Raw genomic sequence first — 17,959 nt, 5'->3', positions numbered from 1 at the left:
CTCTGGCTTCTTTTGGTGTTCACAGTGTCAGTATAGAAGGTCAGACTTTGGTCACAGTATCACTAAAGTTGGAAGAGACCTCGAGGATCATTGAGTCCAACCTGTCACCACAGACCTCATGACTAGACCATGGCACCAAGTGCCACATCCAATCCCCGCTTGAACACCTCCAGGGACGGTGACTCCACCACCTCCCCAGGCAGCACATTCCAATGACAAATGACTCACTCAGTGAAGAACTTTCTCCTCACCTTGAGCTTAAACTTCCCCTGGTGCAGCTTGAGACTGTGTCCCCTTGTTCTGGTGCTGGTTGTCTGGGAGAAGAGATCAACCCCTTCCTGGCTACAACCACCTTTCAGGTAGTTGTAGAGGGCAATGAGGTCTCCCCTGAGCCTCCTCTTCTCCAGGCTAAACAATCCCAGCTCCCTCAGCCTCTCCTCATAGGGCTTTATCACTAGTTATCTGATACTCTTCCTTAATCTACTCTGATAATAAACAGTGGTATGATTAACAATTGTAATTCAAGGTTTTGAAAGGCATTGAATTTGCTTATAAGGTAGTGGGGAATATTTGATCATGGAATTCTACCTTCAGTTCTATCAGTGAAGCAGCCACTTAGATTGCTGAGTCGTGTCATTATGGCAAGTCCTGCCAGTTGTGCCTATGCTGTCTGAATGGATGGATGGTCAGTCGTAGCTGCCTGGCAGCTGGAGCCACAGTCACCTTGTGACACAATGCTCACTTTGTATTTTCATTTAAAATGTTGTTAGACTCTAAAAAGTGTAATTTTTTTAAAAGATTTTTTTTTAAAGCCCTTTTTTACAAAGAGTTAACTGGCACAATGGAAATGGTTTCAGTCAAAGTCTCCCATCCAAATGATCTTGTTCTTGTCTTTAGGGAAAGATTGTCAGGGAATTTCTTTTTCTTTTGCTCTGGCAGGCATACTTTCTCTGCATAAGTACTTTCTGTCATAAGTACTTGCAGTTGAACTGGGCTGTTCTTTGCAGTCCTGCTTCCCTGTTGATGGTATGTTGTAACAGTTCTACTGATTCTAACCAGCTTGTTAAAGAGCTTGTTCTGTTGTGACAGGCTGGTGAGAGGCCTTGAGCACAAGCCCTATGCGGAGAGGCTGAGGGAGCTGGGGTTGTTTAGCCTGGAGAAGAGGAGGCCCAGGGGAGACCTTATTGCTCTCTACAACTACCTGAAGGGAGGTTGTAGCCAGGAACGGGTTGTTCTCTTCTCCCAGGCAACCAGCACCAGAACAAGAGGACACAGTCTCAAGCTGCACCGGGGGAAGTTTAGGCTTGAGGTGGGGAGAAAGTGCTTCACAGAGAGAGTCATTCGCCATTGGAATGTGCTGCCCAGGGAGGTGGTAGAGTCACCATCCCTGGAGGTGTTCAAGAGGGGATTGGATGTGGTACTCTGTGCCATGGTCTAGACATGAGGTCTTGGGTAATAGGTTGGACTTGATGATCTTTGAGATCTCTTCCATCCTTGGTGATACTGTGATAATTTCACTGCTTGGTAAAGATGGAAGGGGAAGATGGTTTGAGTTGGAGGGTGAATTTGTTCAAATGGAAATAAAGTTTAGATGTAATAGTTGAAGTAGGATAATTCTTGGCTGTTGAGTAGAACCTCTTGTAGAATAGAGTAGAATTAACCAGGTTGGAAAAGACCTTCAAGATAGAGTCCAACCTATCATCCAACACCATTACTCAAAGAACTTTGCATTCAGTAGCTATCGCCTTTTGCATTTCCTTCTACAGGATATAAGCTGTTCTGTTTCTTGCTGTACAAACACATTATCATAGTATCAGTCAGGGTTGGAAGGGACCACAAGGATCATCTAGTTCCAACCCCCCTGCCACAGGCAGGGACACCCCACACTAGATCAGGCTGGCCAGAGCCTCGTCCAGCCTGGTCTTAAACACCTCTAGGGATGGGGCCTCAACCACCTCCCTGGACAACCCATTCCAGGGCTTCACCACTCTCATGGGGAACAACTTCCTCCTCACGTCCAGCCTGAATCTCCCCACCTCCAGCTTCATTCCATTCCCCCTAGTCCTCTCACTACCTGATATCCTGAGAAGTCCCTCCCCAGCCTTCTTGTAGGCCCCCTTCAGATACTGGAAGGCCACAATTAGGTCACTTTGGAGCCTTCTCTTCTCCAGACTGAACAGCCCCAACTCCTTCAGTCTGTCCTCACAGGAGAGGAGCTCCAGCCCTCTGATCATCCTCGTGGCCCTTCTCCGGACACCTTCCAGCATGTCGATATCCCTCTTGTAATAGGGGCTGCAGAACTGGACTCAATACTCCAGGTGGGGCCTTTCCCTAGCATACTAGTGCCACTGGGAAGAAGCCCTAACTGTTTTGACTTCCAGTATTTCAGTCTGACTGCTAAAATAGGCCTCTTCCTTGAGAGAGATTCCCAGTATTACTTGGTATCTTCTTATCATTCAGACATTTGCTTTGTAAATGCTTCATGTTGTTTCATCCCACATTCTTTTTGCAGTGTTTTGTCTCCTGTTGTGTTTTTTTAAATTTGTTTGTTTGTTTTGGGTTTTTTTTGTAGGTTGATCGAGATAGCCAGCAACAGATTCCCTGCTTATTTTGACTCGGATGAGAAGCTCTTCTGCATGACCAGCAACATTCACCTGTACCAAGAGCTGACCTGTAGCAGTGTGCTGAAGAGGTATTAATTTCCAGTTTAAAAACCAAACCCCATTGTGTCTGGATTTTCTATAACAATACTTGTTTTTATGAAGAGTAATTAAATTTTTAAGGCCTTTTCATGTTGATGACAACATGATTTTCCAGAGTAAAACTGCTACAGAAAACTGACAGTGCTCTTCTCATTTCATAGCACATGACTGATTTCAGGTGGTGTTTTCTGATTTCTCATAGGCAGAGAGTTCTACATAATCTGCTCCCTGTAAGCCTTTAAAAGGGAGTGTTTATGTGACAGGTCTTGTCTTGGGTTGTGGAGAGACTGTTTCCTATGAGAGTTGTTTTCTATGAAATAGGAGTTTGCTCCTCCAAAGCAGAGTTTACTTCCAGCAGTGGGAGGGAGTCATCCTTTAACAGCCATCAGCCTGAATGCTGGTTTTGGCAGTGTTGTATTGTATCACAGTATCACCAAGGCTGGAAGAGACCTCAAAGATCATCAAGTCCAACCATTGTCATGTTGTTTGTTCTCTTATGTTAATTTGTGAACACCTTTTGTAATAAGAATGAATGAAATTATATTTTTAGCATCACCTTGTGGGGTTTTTTGTCTTAGTGGGAGAGTTAGTGAAAGAATAGTTTCTTCCTCTAGTGCAACTTTACTGTAGAACAGCTATTAGCATGCTATCAATGGCTTAGGTTTGGCATAGTCTTTGGAGGAAATGGGTTTGACCTTCTGCATATAAAGACACTAAGAATTCTGGTGTTGGAACTGGGACAGTGCTACTGTGAGCAAAAAGGCACAGTTTCAATGTCCACTTAACTTACTGTCTGTCATTCTGGGGTAATACAGCATAATGTTACTAACTACAGGCTCTTCCAAACCTCCTTTGCAGAGGTTCTGGTTTGGGTTGTGTGGCCCGTTGGAGTCTCAGATTCCTTACCAAATCTCTTCAATACATGCAGATGCTAGTTGAGGTGGTCTGGTGGGGAGAGGGGAAAAGAAGAGGCCTGGCTTTCAGCTTATTGAAGTAAACCTTTTATCTGAACAATTTCAGCATTATAAAATGGCTTTATTGTGTAAAAACCGTTATCAGTGACCAGATGTTTTTTGTTTTCGCTTTTCTAGGATTATGTCTTTGGAAGAAGAAATTATTTCCAAGAAAGTTAAACTCGTAATAATTGACTCTGTTGCTTCAGTTGTCAGAAAGGAGTTTGACACAAAGCTCCAGGGCAACCTGGCAGAGAGGAGTAACTTTTTGGCCAGAGGAGCATCAGTGTTGAAGTATTTGGCGGAGGAGTTCTCAATACCAGTAAGTTCTTCCTCCTTTCTGAAATTGTTACCTCACAGTATCAAGTTATAAAATCTGAAAGTAGTGAAAATGACAGGAAGATGAAAACCAGAAAAAGTTTCTAGCAGGAATCTTAAACCAGGTACTGGTTGGAAAATAGCTGGGGAACAGGGGGACCGCGACTGAATCTTGGAAGGCCTTATGTTCTAAAGCAGGATAATGGTGTTTGTGGCTGATCATGTATGCTAATTCATGCAGAAAGGAAGGTAACAGCTCAGCAAATCCTTGTTTGTGGACTTGCCCATACAATACAAAGGAAGACATGGACACATTGCAGGGACTGCATGGGGCTGATTGAGAAGTGCTTTAGAAGATGTAAGATGCATAAAATGTCTGTGTGTTCCTTTGTTATATGACTCACCCAGGGGTAATACAGTATAATATTACTAACTACAGGTTCTTCCAAACCTCCTTTGGAGAGATCCTGCTTTGGGTTATGTGGCCCATTGGAGCCTCAGATTGCTATCAAAATCTCTTCAGTCATAGAATGGCTTGGGTTGGAAGGGACCTTAAATATCATCTAGTTCCAACCCTGCTGCAGTGCAAGATGCTTTTGAAGCCCTCACCTTCCCTCATCTGCAACCTTAATAAGAATTGAAGGAATTTACACAACCCACCTCCAACTCCTACAACCAGACAGGGGATGTGGTGGCCCACAGAAGGGTCTGAGCAGCAGGAGGAATGGCTACTGGTTGCTCCCTTCCCCAGCAAGGAGCCTGCCAGCTCTCATGGAGCTTCAGCTGAAAACACATCCCTGAGCTCAGCTGCATATCTTCTGGAGCCACATCCCCCTGAAGCCTGGCAGAACACTGCCCACTCACCCACTACTCCAAGCCCATCCTTACTTCTGTGGTAGTTGTGGGTTGCCATGAGTGAGTCACTTCATGGGAAGGTTCTTAATCTTGGTTCTTGTACAGATCTAAAAACCAGTTTTTAAAAACTGGGCAGCTGTATTTCCTAGTACAGGTAATCTACTCCGCATTCCAGCATAAGAGAGAAACTGTGGCAGTAACTTGAGCAAGAATGGTGAGGACTTTTCCCTCTGACTTTCCTGGGGTCACAGCAACTATCATACCAGAAATACACATTTTGGAAGTGTGGAACTTCTGAATAGGAATGGATTTCCTCTTGCTGTGCATAATTTTTAGACACTTTTGAGAAGATTAAAATCCTTTAAAGTGCCTTTAAAGTCCAGGTACAAAATACATTATTCAAGTTGATGCACCCAGTAGTGTTTATAATGCTTTAAAAAGCTGGGAAAGAAATATGTGTAACTCAGTACACTCCAGTATTTTTGGAAAATATTATGTAGCTCTTTGAGAAAGGGGGGAAGATGGGAAGGTACTGTTTTTCTCTTATTTTCTTTTCCTTTGGACACCCCCTTCCACCTTCTCTAAAATGTTGAAGCCTCTGACAGTGCAGGCTGCTACCCTGCTTGCTGTGAGAGGGATAGTGCAACAGTCTTAGAGTTGGACAACGTGAAATTGTAATCCTAACTCATCCTATGTAAGAAGAATGTAAAACTGGAAAGTATAAAAATTTGTTACCTTAAAGCTAGGGTGTTTGCTTTGAGGCATTTGTGATAGATGCCTGCTGTGCTGGTCTGTCCTTGTTTCACACTTTGAACACTTTGGTAAGGAATTGTTGGGTTTTAGGCAGAATCTTGTGCGCAGCTCCCAGCTCTTTTTTAATTGATCCGTGAGATGTCTTACCATTTAAGTAAAATCTTTTAAAGATCCATATGATTACATGTAAATACACAGATTGGAAGACTACTTTATTTTTTTTAAAGCACCTATTGATTAGGCTTATCAATTTATACAATGGAAATCCCACTGTATTTCTGTTTATTGCCATCTTCAAACACACGTTGTTTGTTGGCTGGTCCTAGAGCATTTCAAAGATATTTGTTAAATTTTATGTTACAAAATATACTGAAGCAACTCCTATTAGTCAAGAATTCTAGGAGGGCCTTAGCTAGAAATTTGGATTCTTGCAAATAGGTCCCTAGGTCAGGCTGTGTGTGAGTAACATGCAAAATCCAACATCAGTATTTGTTATGCATCTGCAAGTGTTGGTGCACACCAGAGGTATGTTTGCCATTGCATTAGCCTCTGCTACTTGAATAGAATAGAATAAACCAGGTTGGAAGAGACCTTCAAGATCGTGTCCAACCTATCATCCAACACCACCCAACCAACTAAACCATGCAACCAAGCACCCTGTCAAGTCTCCTCCTGAGCACCTCCAGTGATGGTTACTCCACCACCTCCTTGGGCAGCCCATTCCAATAGACAATCACTCTCTCTGTGTAAAACTTCCTCCTAATTTCCAGCCTAAACCTCCTCTGAGTTTAGGGGGTGTTTAGGATTCTCACTGTAAATAACTGTGGTGGAAGGTGGAATTATTCCAGATGTTTTTATTTACCTGGAAAATAATGTGTATAAATTTGGGACTAAAAGAACATTAGTAAGGTTGCAGAGTGATTCAGATGACTAATAAATTGGGCAAGTTAAACAATAAGTAACACTGATTTCATGATAGAGTCAGTGCAACTAAATACAGAGTTGAGCAACAAGTAGGGAGACTCAGAGATTGAAAAATATTTGAAGTTGATGACTGATAGGAGCTGAACTTGAAGGCAGTGCTTTTGTCTGTAAGAGGTCTGGTGGAAAAACTTTGAGTAGTTAGGGAAGAGAACTGGAAATAAGGAGGTTGTGTTACCTGTTCAACAGTAACTGTTACTGAAGCACTACATCTGGTGTTAACAGGCCAGGGAGGATGGTGAAAAAAAATCAGCTTTCAGAGAATAGCCTTGAAAGTGGGAGAGGAGTCTTAGTAATTATGAGATACAGTTATTACTTTTGTTTAGCCTAGCCACTGTATTAGTTAATATGTACCTACTCGAGGAAGAGCATTTGATAAAAGCAACCTTCTCTTCATCTGGCAAAGGTATACCACAGTGCTGTGGGTGGAAGCTGAATTAAGCAAGTTCAGACTTCAAGTAAGAGTGTCTTCTTACTGAACTAATTAATCATTGGTTGCATTAATAAACATAAATAGCTTCTTGTCACTGAGTATTTTTAAATGGCCTCTTTTTCCTGTTTTCTGACAAAGAAATGGGTTCACATAGGAATAAATTTGGGGCAGCCCTGTCCTACCACATTATGCCAGAATTCAAATGAGTTTAACTCAGTTCTTCAGTTCTCTGTTGGCACTATAAACTCTCTTGGCTGTTTGTGAGAGTGTATTCACAGTGTCAGGGTGTCGAGTTTGATGTTCAAAAGGGACTAGCATTAATTACAAAATTAAACCTTGAGATGAGAAATAAACCCCAGCTTATTAATTGAATGGCCACTGTCTTAGCTACTGAATGAAGCCAGCGGAAGTGTTGGCGTGATTGCAACATTTTGCTTCAGTTAATGGGTTTATTGGGTTTTAATGTTTTTGGTAAAGTACAAGGAAGCACAAAGCTTTGTTTTCTTACAGACATCAGTAAAACAAGTTGTTTCTCAAAAAGCAAAATATGATGCCCAATTATTTTTTTTTGGGGGGTTGGTTTTGATCCCTTGTTTCACCTAACTTAGCAGTAAGCCCAGTTTCATCCTTGGCTCTTTAAATGATTGGAGAGGAAGAGGCAGCACAAAGTTTGGATCAGTTTTGGTCTACTGATAAGCCACCTGGCAGTCATATTGATGACTGATCAGTGACTGAAGCTTTTTCCTCTATAAAGCACTATGTAGCAGTATCCTTTTTCCCCCCTTCTCTTCACACAGCCATGAGCAAAACCTACTTTTTTCCTGCCAAGATTGCTTTTGATCTAACTGCCTCGTTTCAACCAATTACCAGCAACTGAGAAGGACAATTAGACTATAAATCAAACAGCATTTTATTTTTGAAATCCATTGAATATTTAAAACTATATGAGAAGTTTACATTATATTTATCTCTTTTAGACTGTTGTACTTGAAAACATTTGGATCTGAATGTTTTCTGTTACAATCTGTGTTGATGCTGTTATCAGTCCTGTGTGTTTCCTGTCAAGTTTCATCATTTCTTCAGCCTTATAAAAAAACAGAATACACTTTGGATTTTCTTTCTTATCCTTTTTCCATATTCTTAGGAACCTATACATAGGTAACTATTTATTAAATGCCAGTCAGTAAATGTAGTTTAGTGTTGATGCTGGTTAAGAGAGAAATGATGTTTCCCATTTAAGTGAAAAGCTAAAACTAAAACTCAGCATGGCTACAATTATTCTTAAGATTTAACTGCTTCACTTACAAAAATTGTTATTTATAGAACCTGGTCTTCTGGTTGTTAGTACTTGACAAAACGTGTGAAGCTGGCTAGACATCTCCATGGAAAACTACATTAAAAGTGGCAGTTGCAAACCCAAACTGCTTTAAGCATTCTTTCAAATGTCAAATTGACACTGAAGATGAAACTTGCTTTGTAAATCCCTCAATTACAACACTGTCTGTCCTCTTTATTTTTCTCTAGGATGTGTTCTTAGGTTTGTGACGTGACCTTAGTTATTTATCATAAGCATGTTGGTTATCATTTTTACCAGCAAGTGTATAATAGTATCTTTGTTCTTTTTTCCCCCCCCTGAGAATATGAAATAGCTGAGAAGGAGAGACTATCGTCTCTCACTTGTGATTTATAGTGCAAATGAAAGACAAACCATATGTAGTTATTCTCTAATGCTTTTACTTGTGATGCTAAATAAATTAACAGTAGTTAAGAAACTCATAACTTCCACAGGTAATACTCCCCCCCCCACCCCCCCCGAAGAAACATGTTCTCTTTAAAAAAATAAACTTAATTTTTATCAGTACTGATAGTATGACAGCAGTTAAAGCTGTCATAGGCAATTTTCTTTTCACACTCAATTCTCACATTTTTTTGCTTGTGTTTATGCTCACTTATGTTTTCTGCTCTATAAACTTTATGCCCAAGATTTTAATTCACTTTGGACAGCCAAATGTTTAGTTAAATATATATTTGGGTTTAGATTGTGTAAGGTTGTATTTTGTTTTTTCATTTTTTCCCCCCCTCAAAATCTATTTAAATGAAGAAACTATTTTATATTCAGTGCCTTTTCTACTGTCTTTAAGTATGTTTAATTGTATTGTCTTCCTACAGTCAAGTGTTTCAAGACCCAAGTGCTTCTATTGCAGAGAGAGAATATTCAAACTGTTAATTTAATTTCTTTTTAATCAGGAATTTTCATTTGACCTCATCCTCGCTCCTGTTTTATTCTGCTTCCACACAGATGGTTGCTTTTTTGTCAACAGGCTCCTTTGCACCTTCATGATTGCTCTTCTGATGTCTGAGAATACTAGTTCATGGAGAGCTGAACAGATTCCTAAATGGAAGATTTGTGGAAATAAGTTTCCTTGCAATTGGCAATAAATATTTGGAAACTGTTGGATGGTTGGTTTGTTATTACAGTAGCACCCTCTTTTATGCTGACTTTTACAAAACTACAGAGATATATTAGATTTCTGGGTGGATTTGTATCTGGACTGCAAAGTGCTGAAATGCAAACTCTTTCTTTATATTTTGGTTTAAAAAAAATATATATTTAATACCAGTGTTACAGAAATAGTAATTGAATTATCTTTGCAAGTTGTTTAAGCCTATAATAAGAAAAAACTTTTCTCTGCTTCCAAAACATTAGGGAACTGCTTCAATGTTGTGTGTTTTGTTGTTGTTTTTTAAGAGAAGAAATACCTTACATGTTACCCTGCATCAAAATGCCATTCTTTTAATGAGCTAAGCTTATCAAAAGAAAACATTTTGGGGCTGAGTTACCAGACATTTACTAGCCATATTTAGGCCAGATGTGGTTCAAAAGAGCTTCTAGTGGTGAGAATTTGGTGGAAAGTGCAGGTCCTTTTCTCTTGAGCTGCTGGTATTTATGTGAAGTGGCTTGTTGCTCAGGGGTCAAGCAGATTTTGTGTTTGTGGGTGTATGTGACCCTAAATACCCTTCCCAACTGCTACTAGGTGGTTCTTTGTATTTCTACAGAATGTCACTGAACTCCAGGCCATCTGCCTGCTGCAAAAGGTTGAGGTTTACCTAAGAATGTAACTGTCCTCTCCCCACTGTGCCCCAAACTTCCCTCTTTTTCATGAAGTCTGTACATTTCTCTAGGGAGCGGCATGACAAGTTAAAAGAATTTGCAACTCTTTGCTTAGAAAAGATGGTATAGTGCTTCTGAACCCACAGAACTTCATTAAGATAATTCATCAACTTCTTGGAGAAACTGAGTTGTCCTCCTATGAACTCAATAGGATAAAAAGATCCTAGTGTCTTACACTAACCACATTGTGATTGTTATCCGCAGAAGCATAAATATTTGGAATAATTTAGATAATGCAGAATTTGCTGACTTTTCTTATTTCTGCATGAATTAAAGAAACACTGATTATCCCTATCTTTGTTTTGTGGCATGGAAAACAGTAGTTAATTTGTTTTCTAAATCAGGAAAATTACTTCCAAACCCAGCTTTCTTCTAGTAAAGAACAATTCATGTTGTCTTCATGGTGTTTCACTCCCCTGTACCAAAAGGCAAGTTGGTGCTCATGTCCACGTTGAATGGTGAATGGAGCACCATGGGGAAATTTTTCTCATACTAGCTGTGTTGGAACTTTGAACTTTTGGTTTCAAACACATTATCTTTTGGTGCAGAGAGGATTACCTAAACTTGTGATAGTTTGTGAAGCAAAATTATCTATATTAAGAGTTCCTCCCATCGTATACCTAGCATTAGTTTTGTCCCGTGCTGAGTCTATAGCTTTGTTGTTTTAACAATTAAATATTGTAGTGTTACTCTGTTTTCTTATGAAAATCTGCTTAAACAGGTCAGCATTTTAAATATATGTGAATACTGCTGTTTGTGAAGTGTGGTTTGAAATTCATTTTGACTTTGTGTTATTGTTTAATTGGGAGAACGAAATGCTTCAAGGGGACTTACGGGCCAGAGTACATTTCTGCCCTCAGTAAAACTTCATAAACACAGTTTTTGTTGGCAGATTGTTTGTGTTTCAGTTATCCCTCCTTTCCACAGTACAGAGCAAAAAATAGTTTTGATAAAAGGGAGTTAATTCAACTGCTGGATGTTGTTACAGTGGCAAAGTCAGATGGGTTTGTCTTTTCGTGTGGCTGTTAAAAATTATTCTTGGAAGGCATGACTTTGTTTTAGTATAAAATGAGTGTTTAAAATGTAATTATAACTATCTTCAGTACTGCTGCCATCTGTGTACTTTTTTTATATGTGTCTGGAGAATATACATTTCTGCAGTTTATGGCCCAACACAGTGTTCCTTTTGGCCTGCCTGTGCTCATAAAAGCTTAATACTGCTGTGGAAAACGAATGAGAAAAGGTAGAGCAGTGTTTCCTGTTCTCATGTGGTGGTGAAGTATAGAAAATAAGGTGGTTTAAAGTCATATGATTCTGGAATTCATTTTTCTTTTAAAGTATTCCCTGCGTTGCTTTTTCCATTTTACAGTGCAAGTGACTTTGCCAAAAGCTATCATTCTGCACAATTGCACATATGAAATTATATAGAGGGAAGGCACCCCTATTAACATACAGGAAAGGAGTTGAGAGGAGGGAGATTTTATTTGCCAGATTGGACGCAAAGGAAGGCAGACATTTTTCCCTGGTATCTGCCCTGACTTGAATTTCTGAAAGACTATCCAAAATAAATCAGCTGGTTCTTGCATCTTTTAACCCACATTCTTGTTTCACTTCTCTGGGTTCCCTTTGGTTGATTTACATCATCCTGAAAGTGTGGTACCCTAAACAGACAGTGTTCCAGATGATTACCAGTGTCTAGGTATGGAGGATTTAGTCTCATTCCTTGCAGGATATCTTCTTGTTTGTGCATCATCATACACTGTATTGCTTTCTTTGGAACAGCCTGGTGTTGTTTACTTACCCTTTATTAAAACCCTGGGGCTGCATCTGCTGATGTTGTTACTTAGCTCTTTACTTTTCCTTCTAATGTGTTATTTTTCCTGACTTGCCCAAATGGTTTTGAGTTCTGATCTGACATTCTAGTGTACTTGCACTCTTCTCCCTGAATCTTGGTTTCTAATAGAGATTATTTGTGTGACTATGAGAAAGAACCAGACTTCAAGCAGACTACACCATTTTGTTCAGTAAGAGAGCTTGAAACATTGGTAACTACTGTGTGTCTTTTTCCAATAAACTTTGCATCTGCCTTTTAATATATTAATCTAGATTATTTTCCTCAGGTTTAAGTAACATAGGTTAAGAATGTAAGGTGTTCTACTGCTAAAATAAAAATATACTACTTGGGTGGTTTTTTGTTTGTGTTTTTTCCCTGTCATGTTACTCTGTATGTGCTGTAGAAAACAAGAGCAATTGTGCTGAAGGGGTTTTGTGTCTTTTATTGGGAGTTTAAGGTTTGGCAAGACACACTGTTTTGACTGTGTCAAAAATCGACTGAACCTTTAGGCCAATAACCTCTTTGTGAGTCAACGGAGAAGTACTTATGTTTTGATTATTCCAGTCTTTTCTCATGGTTTTTCTTGTGCCTCTATTTTTTGTACTTTGATTTTATTTAAACTGTAGATTCTTGATGAATATTTCTGCATTTGCATAACGTGTAACTGCAAGTGATTCTAGTCTTTAGATAGGATGGCAATGCAAAGAATAGTCGACCAGATTACAAGTTGTTGGAAAAATCTCACCTGTATGAGCTCTGCGTATAGACTTAATTAGTGGTTTGATTTCCAGGTTCTTTAGAGTTTGTTTGCTTTATGGTTACTCAGCCCCAGGGCTTCTAGGAATAAAGAGGACCTGTTCTGCAGTTGTTACTCCTAAATGATATTGTACCGGTCCCCTGAAGCATAAAGCGATGGCAGTAAGAGGAAATAATGATTAGCTAATACTTAAGTTGGTTACCTTACACATGTGCCCAAAGATCAAAAGTAAAAATTTTATTTTCATATTAGAGGTGGCTGTTTTGCTTCCCCCTCTGTGTCTACAGGAGTGCTTTGTGAGAGTATTGCATTTGTGTGGAACCAGGTGCACTGCTGCAGCTACTTTTTCATCAAGCATGATCTGGAAGCTTCATGGTGCAGTCTGCTTGGTGCTGTTAACTAGAGAATCTGCCTTTTTCAGCCTGCAGAATTTCCTTCCACACATGGTTGGATAGACAGCCATATTGCAGCTAGATGGAATAGTTGTGTACTGCCTTGAAAAAAGGAGTATCTAGGTTTAATGGGCAGGCTTTTCAATTCTGCTTTTTTTTCTTGTACTGTTAAGGCTCTTGTGTTAGACGACTTGTGGGTTTTGCTTTGGTTTCCCTCCTCTGGTTTGCTTGAAATTAGAATCTGAGAGCTACAATGCAGGGTCTTCTGAGCAACTTCATTCTGATTTTTTTTCTACAAGAAGATTCCACCTTCTTTACTGACAACAAATACATTTTGTATGATTGTTCATAGAAGTTGCAGTTCTCTGGTGATTTATTCACCTCCCATTTTCCTTTTGGAGAAGGAAACTCATCTTTTTTAACAGGAAGCATTTCAATTCATGTGGCACAAGTTTCATATAATCAAATTGAGGGAGACACATTTGAAATAAGGATTCCAATGAGAATCTACATGATTTTGGTAACCTCACCAAAACTGTCACATTGCCTCTTGCTAAAATGCATAGCCGTATCTCACTTGAGAATATAGTACTTGTGTTATAGTATTCTAGATAAACAACAGTCATCTGCAGAGCCTGAATTAGTTAGGAATGAAAATCATGCTGGGTATTTTTGGTAAGACAGAAATCTGAATTTCATTAAGACAATATCTCTCCCTCCCCAGTACTCTAACTTTTGTGATGCTCTAATTTGGATGAGCTGCATTGCCCACCCCAGAATACAAATCACTTTATTTGTCTTTAGGTTCCAGTATTTTCCAAGCTTTTTCATGTATCATATCTATACTTTTTTACCTGTAGCAAAGAGTGCTTTGCTCTTTAACAGTATCTGAGGATTCTTGGATTCTTATCCCCCTAGGGAAGAAGTGGCCTTGCTTTAGGCTGCAGGCATGTACCAGTCATCCAGGTACTTTACTTCTTGAGAACATTAACTTAACCAAACTGGCTTCGGATGTTGTCTGTCTTTGAAGCACCTAATGGAAGTTTCTTGTCTTTAAAGCTTATGAACAATGTTAGGAAGCTACACCTATGTAATTGGAAGTTTGATGTAGGGCTGTGTGTCTGTTCATTATCAGCATTAAATTTGTGCATCACAAAATCTATGGTAAGTCTTTTTTCCTTCCAGTAGTCATGAGAAAAGGTGCAGTGAAATGAAAGCTAAGTATTAAATAACAACTTTTTTTCATTCAGGCCTTTGCCTATGTTGTGTCATTGCCTTACAATGTCTTATTGTAACAAACCTCAGGTCTGCCCAGAGAGATTTGGAATGACATCTAAGAACTGTTTCTTTATGCTGTTAGCAAATTCTCTCAATTCTCCATGAATAGTGCAGGTGCCTGCTGTTCACTTTTTGTTTTAGTGGTAGGTCCTTTTCCATATAGTTTTCTAGCTTGGTGGTGAACAGCTTATTCATAAGAGGAATTGACTAATAAAACTTTAGAGGTATGCTTGCATCAAAAATTGTTTGTGGTGAAAAACTTTTAACCCAAAAAAGCTTCTGAATTTGCACTGTCATAGGATTTCCTGGATGGGGGTACATATAGTCAGCTAGTAGAACAGATCTGGTCCGCAGTGCCCTGAAAATGGAGCCACTAGAAGCAAACAGATGAAACAATTTATGAAGCCTGTTCTTGCTTGTTGTATTTTCAAGGAGCAGACTGGCAATAGCAGATAAGACTGTTTCTGGCTGGAGATACTATTTTGGGGTTGTCAGTGATGCTTTCTGCTGTACCTACTTTTTTAGTTGGCTTAAGGGAGCTGCAGAAGAGAGGAACTTTTGCCTGGCAATCCACTGACCTACAGCCCATTCTGAAGTTATCTCTAGGAAAGAAGGCCACCAGATACAATCTATAAGCAGAGTAATTTATCTGTGGCTTGAGGGTAGCAGGTTAATTGAGCCTGCATTGCAGAAAGTTTGAGCAGTCCAAGGTGAAGAGGTAGTCAACCAATGCCAGAGATGAAACAGCTTTTTTTCTTTCTACCTGTCTTGTAATTCATTTCAGTATGGAGTTTGCAACTGGTTTATACTTGCTGATGAGCCTGAACAAGGATGCAAACCAGCTGAAGAGCAACCCAGGAAAAAAAATGTAGCAGGCAATTGTGCAGCTGAACAGGCACTAATGTAGGTAGAAGGGAGGGGCAGGAGTGTGTTGTTTCTGGCAGCAGCACAGATTTTGAGTATAAAACTGCATCTTCAGTAAGAAGTGCAAGTATGAGTAAAAATGCAAACCAGGTTATGACTCAGAACAAGCAAAGAAAGAGTGTTAGGTGCTTGGAACATCCTTTAAACTTTTAGCAGCTCTAGGAAGAATGCTGTTATGCACCGCTATTACGGTGCTTTGTACTTTGACTAAGGGTGAGCAAATGCTTGGCTGCATACAGTCTCTCCTCACATTGCTTAGGGCTTTTGTCTATCATTAAGACAGTGTCCTGGTTTCAGTCTGCATGTTCTGGATTTAAAATGCATCATAATATGCTGTATTTTGAGTTGTAATATATCCATGCATAATTAATTATAGCTGAGGTCAGAAACTATGCTGAATAGTAGGTTTTCAAACCACAGTATTTCTTCCTATGCTAAAGTTCAGAATGAAATGTATAAAAATCCATAAAATAGCTGATACAGTTTGTAACATGCTTGCATTCCTTCATTATTAGCAGTTTCATATCCATCTGTCAGCATGCTATGGCTAAGCCATTAGCCAGGTTTTTGCAGCTGCTGCTTTACAAGTCTGTAGAATGTGGTTATCGCCAGCTCCTGGTTTTTGTCTACTAGTAAAAGGAAATTATACACAGAATTGACTATATTGTCCAAGACTAAGTTCAGTGCTAGGAGAAATTCAATGATCTTGATTTAACTTACTTGGCCTGTAGCACTCTTCCTGTTATTTCTTTTGTTTGCACTGCATTGGCTGCAGCAGTTTCAAATAACAGTAGTTTGTTTAAATCTCTTCAGAAATTCTGCCGATAGTTGTTGTCCTGTATTTTTGTAGTCCTGTTCTCAAGAACTTCTTGTGAAAGTTACAGTTACTGATTTGATCTGAAGATTGAGCCCCTAGTGACGTCTGTTTGCAAATGAATGCAAATGGCATTCAACAAACTCAAGTGCCGGGTGCTGCACTTTGGCCACAGCAGCCCCACGCAGAGCTACAGGCTGGGGTCAGAGTGGCTGGAGAGCTGCCAAACAGAGAGGGACCTGGGGGTGCTGATTGACAGCCGCCTAAACATGAGCCAGCAGTGTGCCCAGGTCACCAAGAAGGCCAATGGCATCCTGGCCTGCATTAGGAATAGTGTGGCCATCAGGAGCAGGGAAGTCATTGTGCCCCTGTACTCTGCATTGGTTAGGCTGCAACTTGAGTCCTGTGTCCAGTTCTGGGCCCTTCAGTTTAGGAAGGACATCGAGACACTTGAACATGTCCAGAGAAGGGCATGGAGGCTGGTGAGAGGCCTTGAGCACAAGCCCTCTGAGGAGAGGCTGAGGGAGCTGGGGTTATTTAGCCTGGAGAAGAGGAGGCTCAGGGGAGACCTCATTGCTCTCTACAACTACCTGAAAGGTAGTTGTAGCCAGGAAGGGGTTGGTCTCTTCTCTCTAGCAACCAGCACCAGAACACGAGGACACAGTCTCAAGCTGCACCAGGGGAAGTTTAGGGTGGAGGTGAGGAGAAAGTGCTTCACTGAGAGAGTTGTCCATCATTGGAATGTGCTGCCCAGGGAGGTGGTAGAGTCACCATCCCTGGAGGTGTTCAAGAGGGGGTTGGATGTGGCACTTGGTGCCATGGTCTAGTCATGAGGTCTGTGGTGACAGGTTGGACTTTATGATCTTTGAGGTCTCTTCCAACCTTGGTGATACTGTGAGTGTATGGGTAGTATGAGCATGGGATTTTTGCTTTGTCTCCTTCCAGTAAATGTAACCGATGATGAATATTATTTGTATCAAAGACAGCTATCAATGTAGAAAGTAGTGTATATATAGAGAGACTGTGAAACTGCTTTCTGCATGATACTAAATAGTTACTGAGGAGGGACCTGGGGTTGTTGAGCCTGGAGAAGAGAAGGCTCTGCTGAGACCTAATAGTGGCTTTGCAGTACCTGAAGGGGGCCTACAAGAAGGATGGAGAGAGACTGTTTACAAAGGCCTGTGGTGAAAGGACGAGGGGCAATGACTTCAAACTACAGAAGAGCACCTTTAGTTTGAATGTTGGGAACAGGTTATTTACTATGAGGGTGGTGGAACACCCAGGTTGCCCAGGGAGGTAGTTGGGGCCCCATCCCTAGAGATACTCAAAGTGGGGCTTGACAGGGCTCTGGGCAACCTGATCTCATTAAGGATGCTGCTATTTACTGCAGACAGGGTTGGACTAGATAATGTTCAGAGGTACCTTCTAACGCAGACCATTCTATGATTCTATAACAGTGAAGGTTGTGTCTCAACCTATCACATATGTCTAAATCAGAATAGTTTCATACTAGTTACTCAGAGTTTATATTTCCTGGAGTATTTATGTGGTCCAGTACCCTGTGTGCTTTTTTAAATTCCTGTACTGACATATTTGAAAGGCCATCATTGGTAAATCACCTATAAATTACCACCACCAAATGCTTGTCGTTTGCATCCCTTTGTATATGAGTGATCTAGTAAGAGTACACTGTACTGAGAGCCTGAATATTTGGTATTAATGAATTGGAGAGTGGGTCCCACCCTCATAGTATAGGCATGTGGATGTTCTAACAGAATAGGAGAAATAGAGTT

General features: G+C 40.3%; 1 protein-coding gene across 1 annotated transcript in view; it reads left to right on the top strand.

The window, feature by feature from the left end:
* Positions 1-17,959, top strand: part of RAD51B (RAD51 paralog B) — a 396,338-nt gene that overhangs the window by 16,664 nt on the left and 361,715 nt on the right. The window contains exons 5-6 of the mRNA XM_009897215.2: positions 2,573-2,692; positions 3,794-3,977. Of these exons, the coding sequence (XP_009895517.2) occupies positions 2,573-2,692; positions 3,794-3,977 (304 nt within the window). The remainder of the gene's footprint in view (positions 1-2,572; positions 2,693-3,793; positions 3,978-17,959) is intronic.

Source organism: Dryobates pubescens, chromosome 5 (genome assembly GCF_014839835.1).
Source record: "Dryobates pubescens isolate bDryPub1 chromosome 5, bDryPub1.pri, whole genome shotgun sequence".
Lineage (NCBI taxonomy): Eukaryota > Metazoa > Chordata > Aves > Piciformes > Picidae > Dryobates > Dryobates pubescens.
Note: the sequence above shows the minus strand (reverse complement) of the source record. Positions and strands in the feature narration are given on the sequence as shown.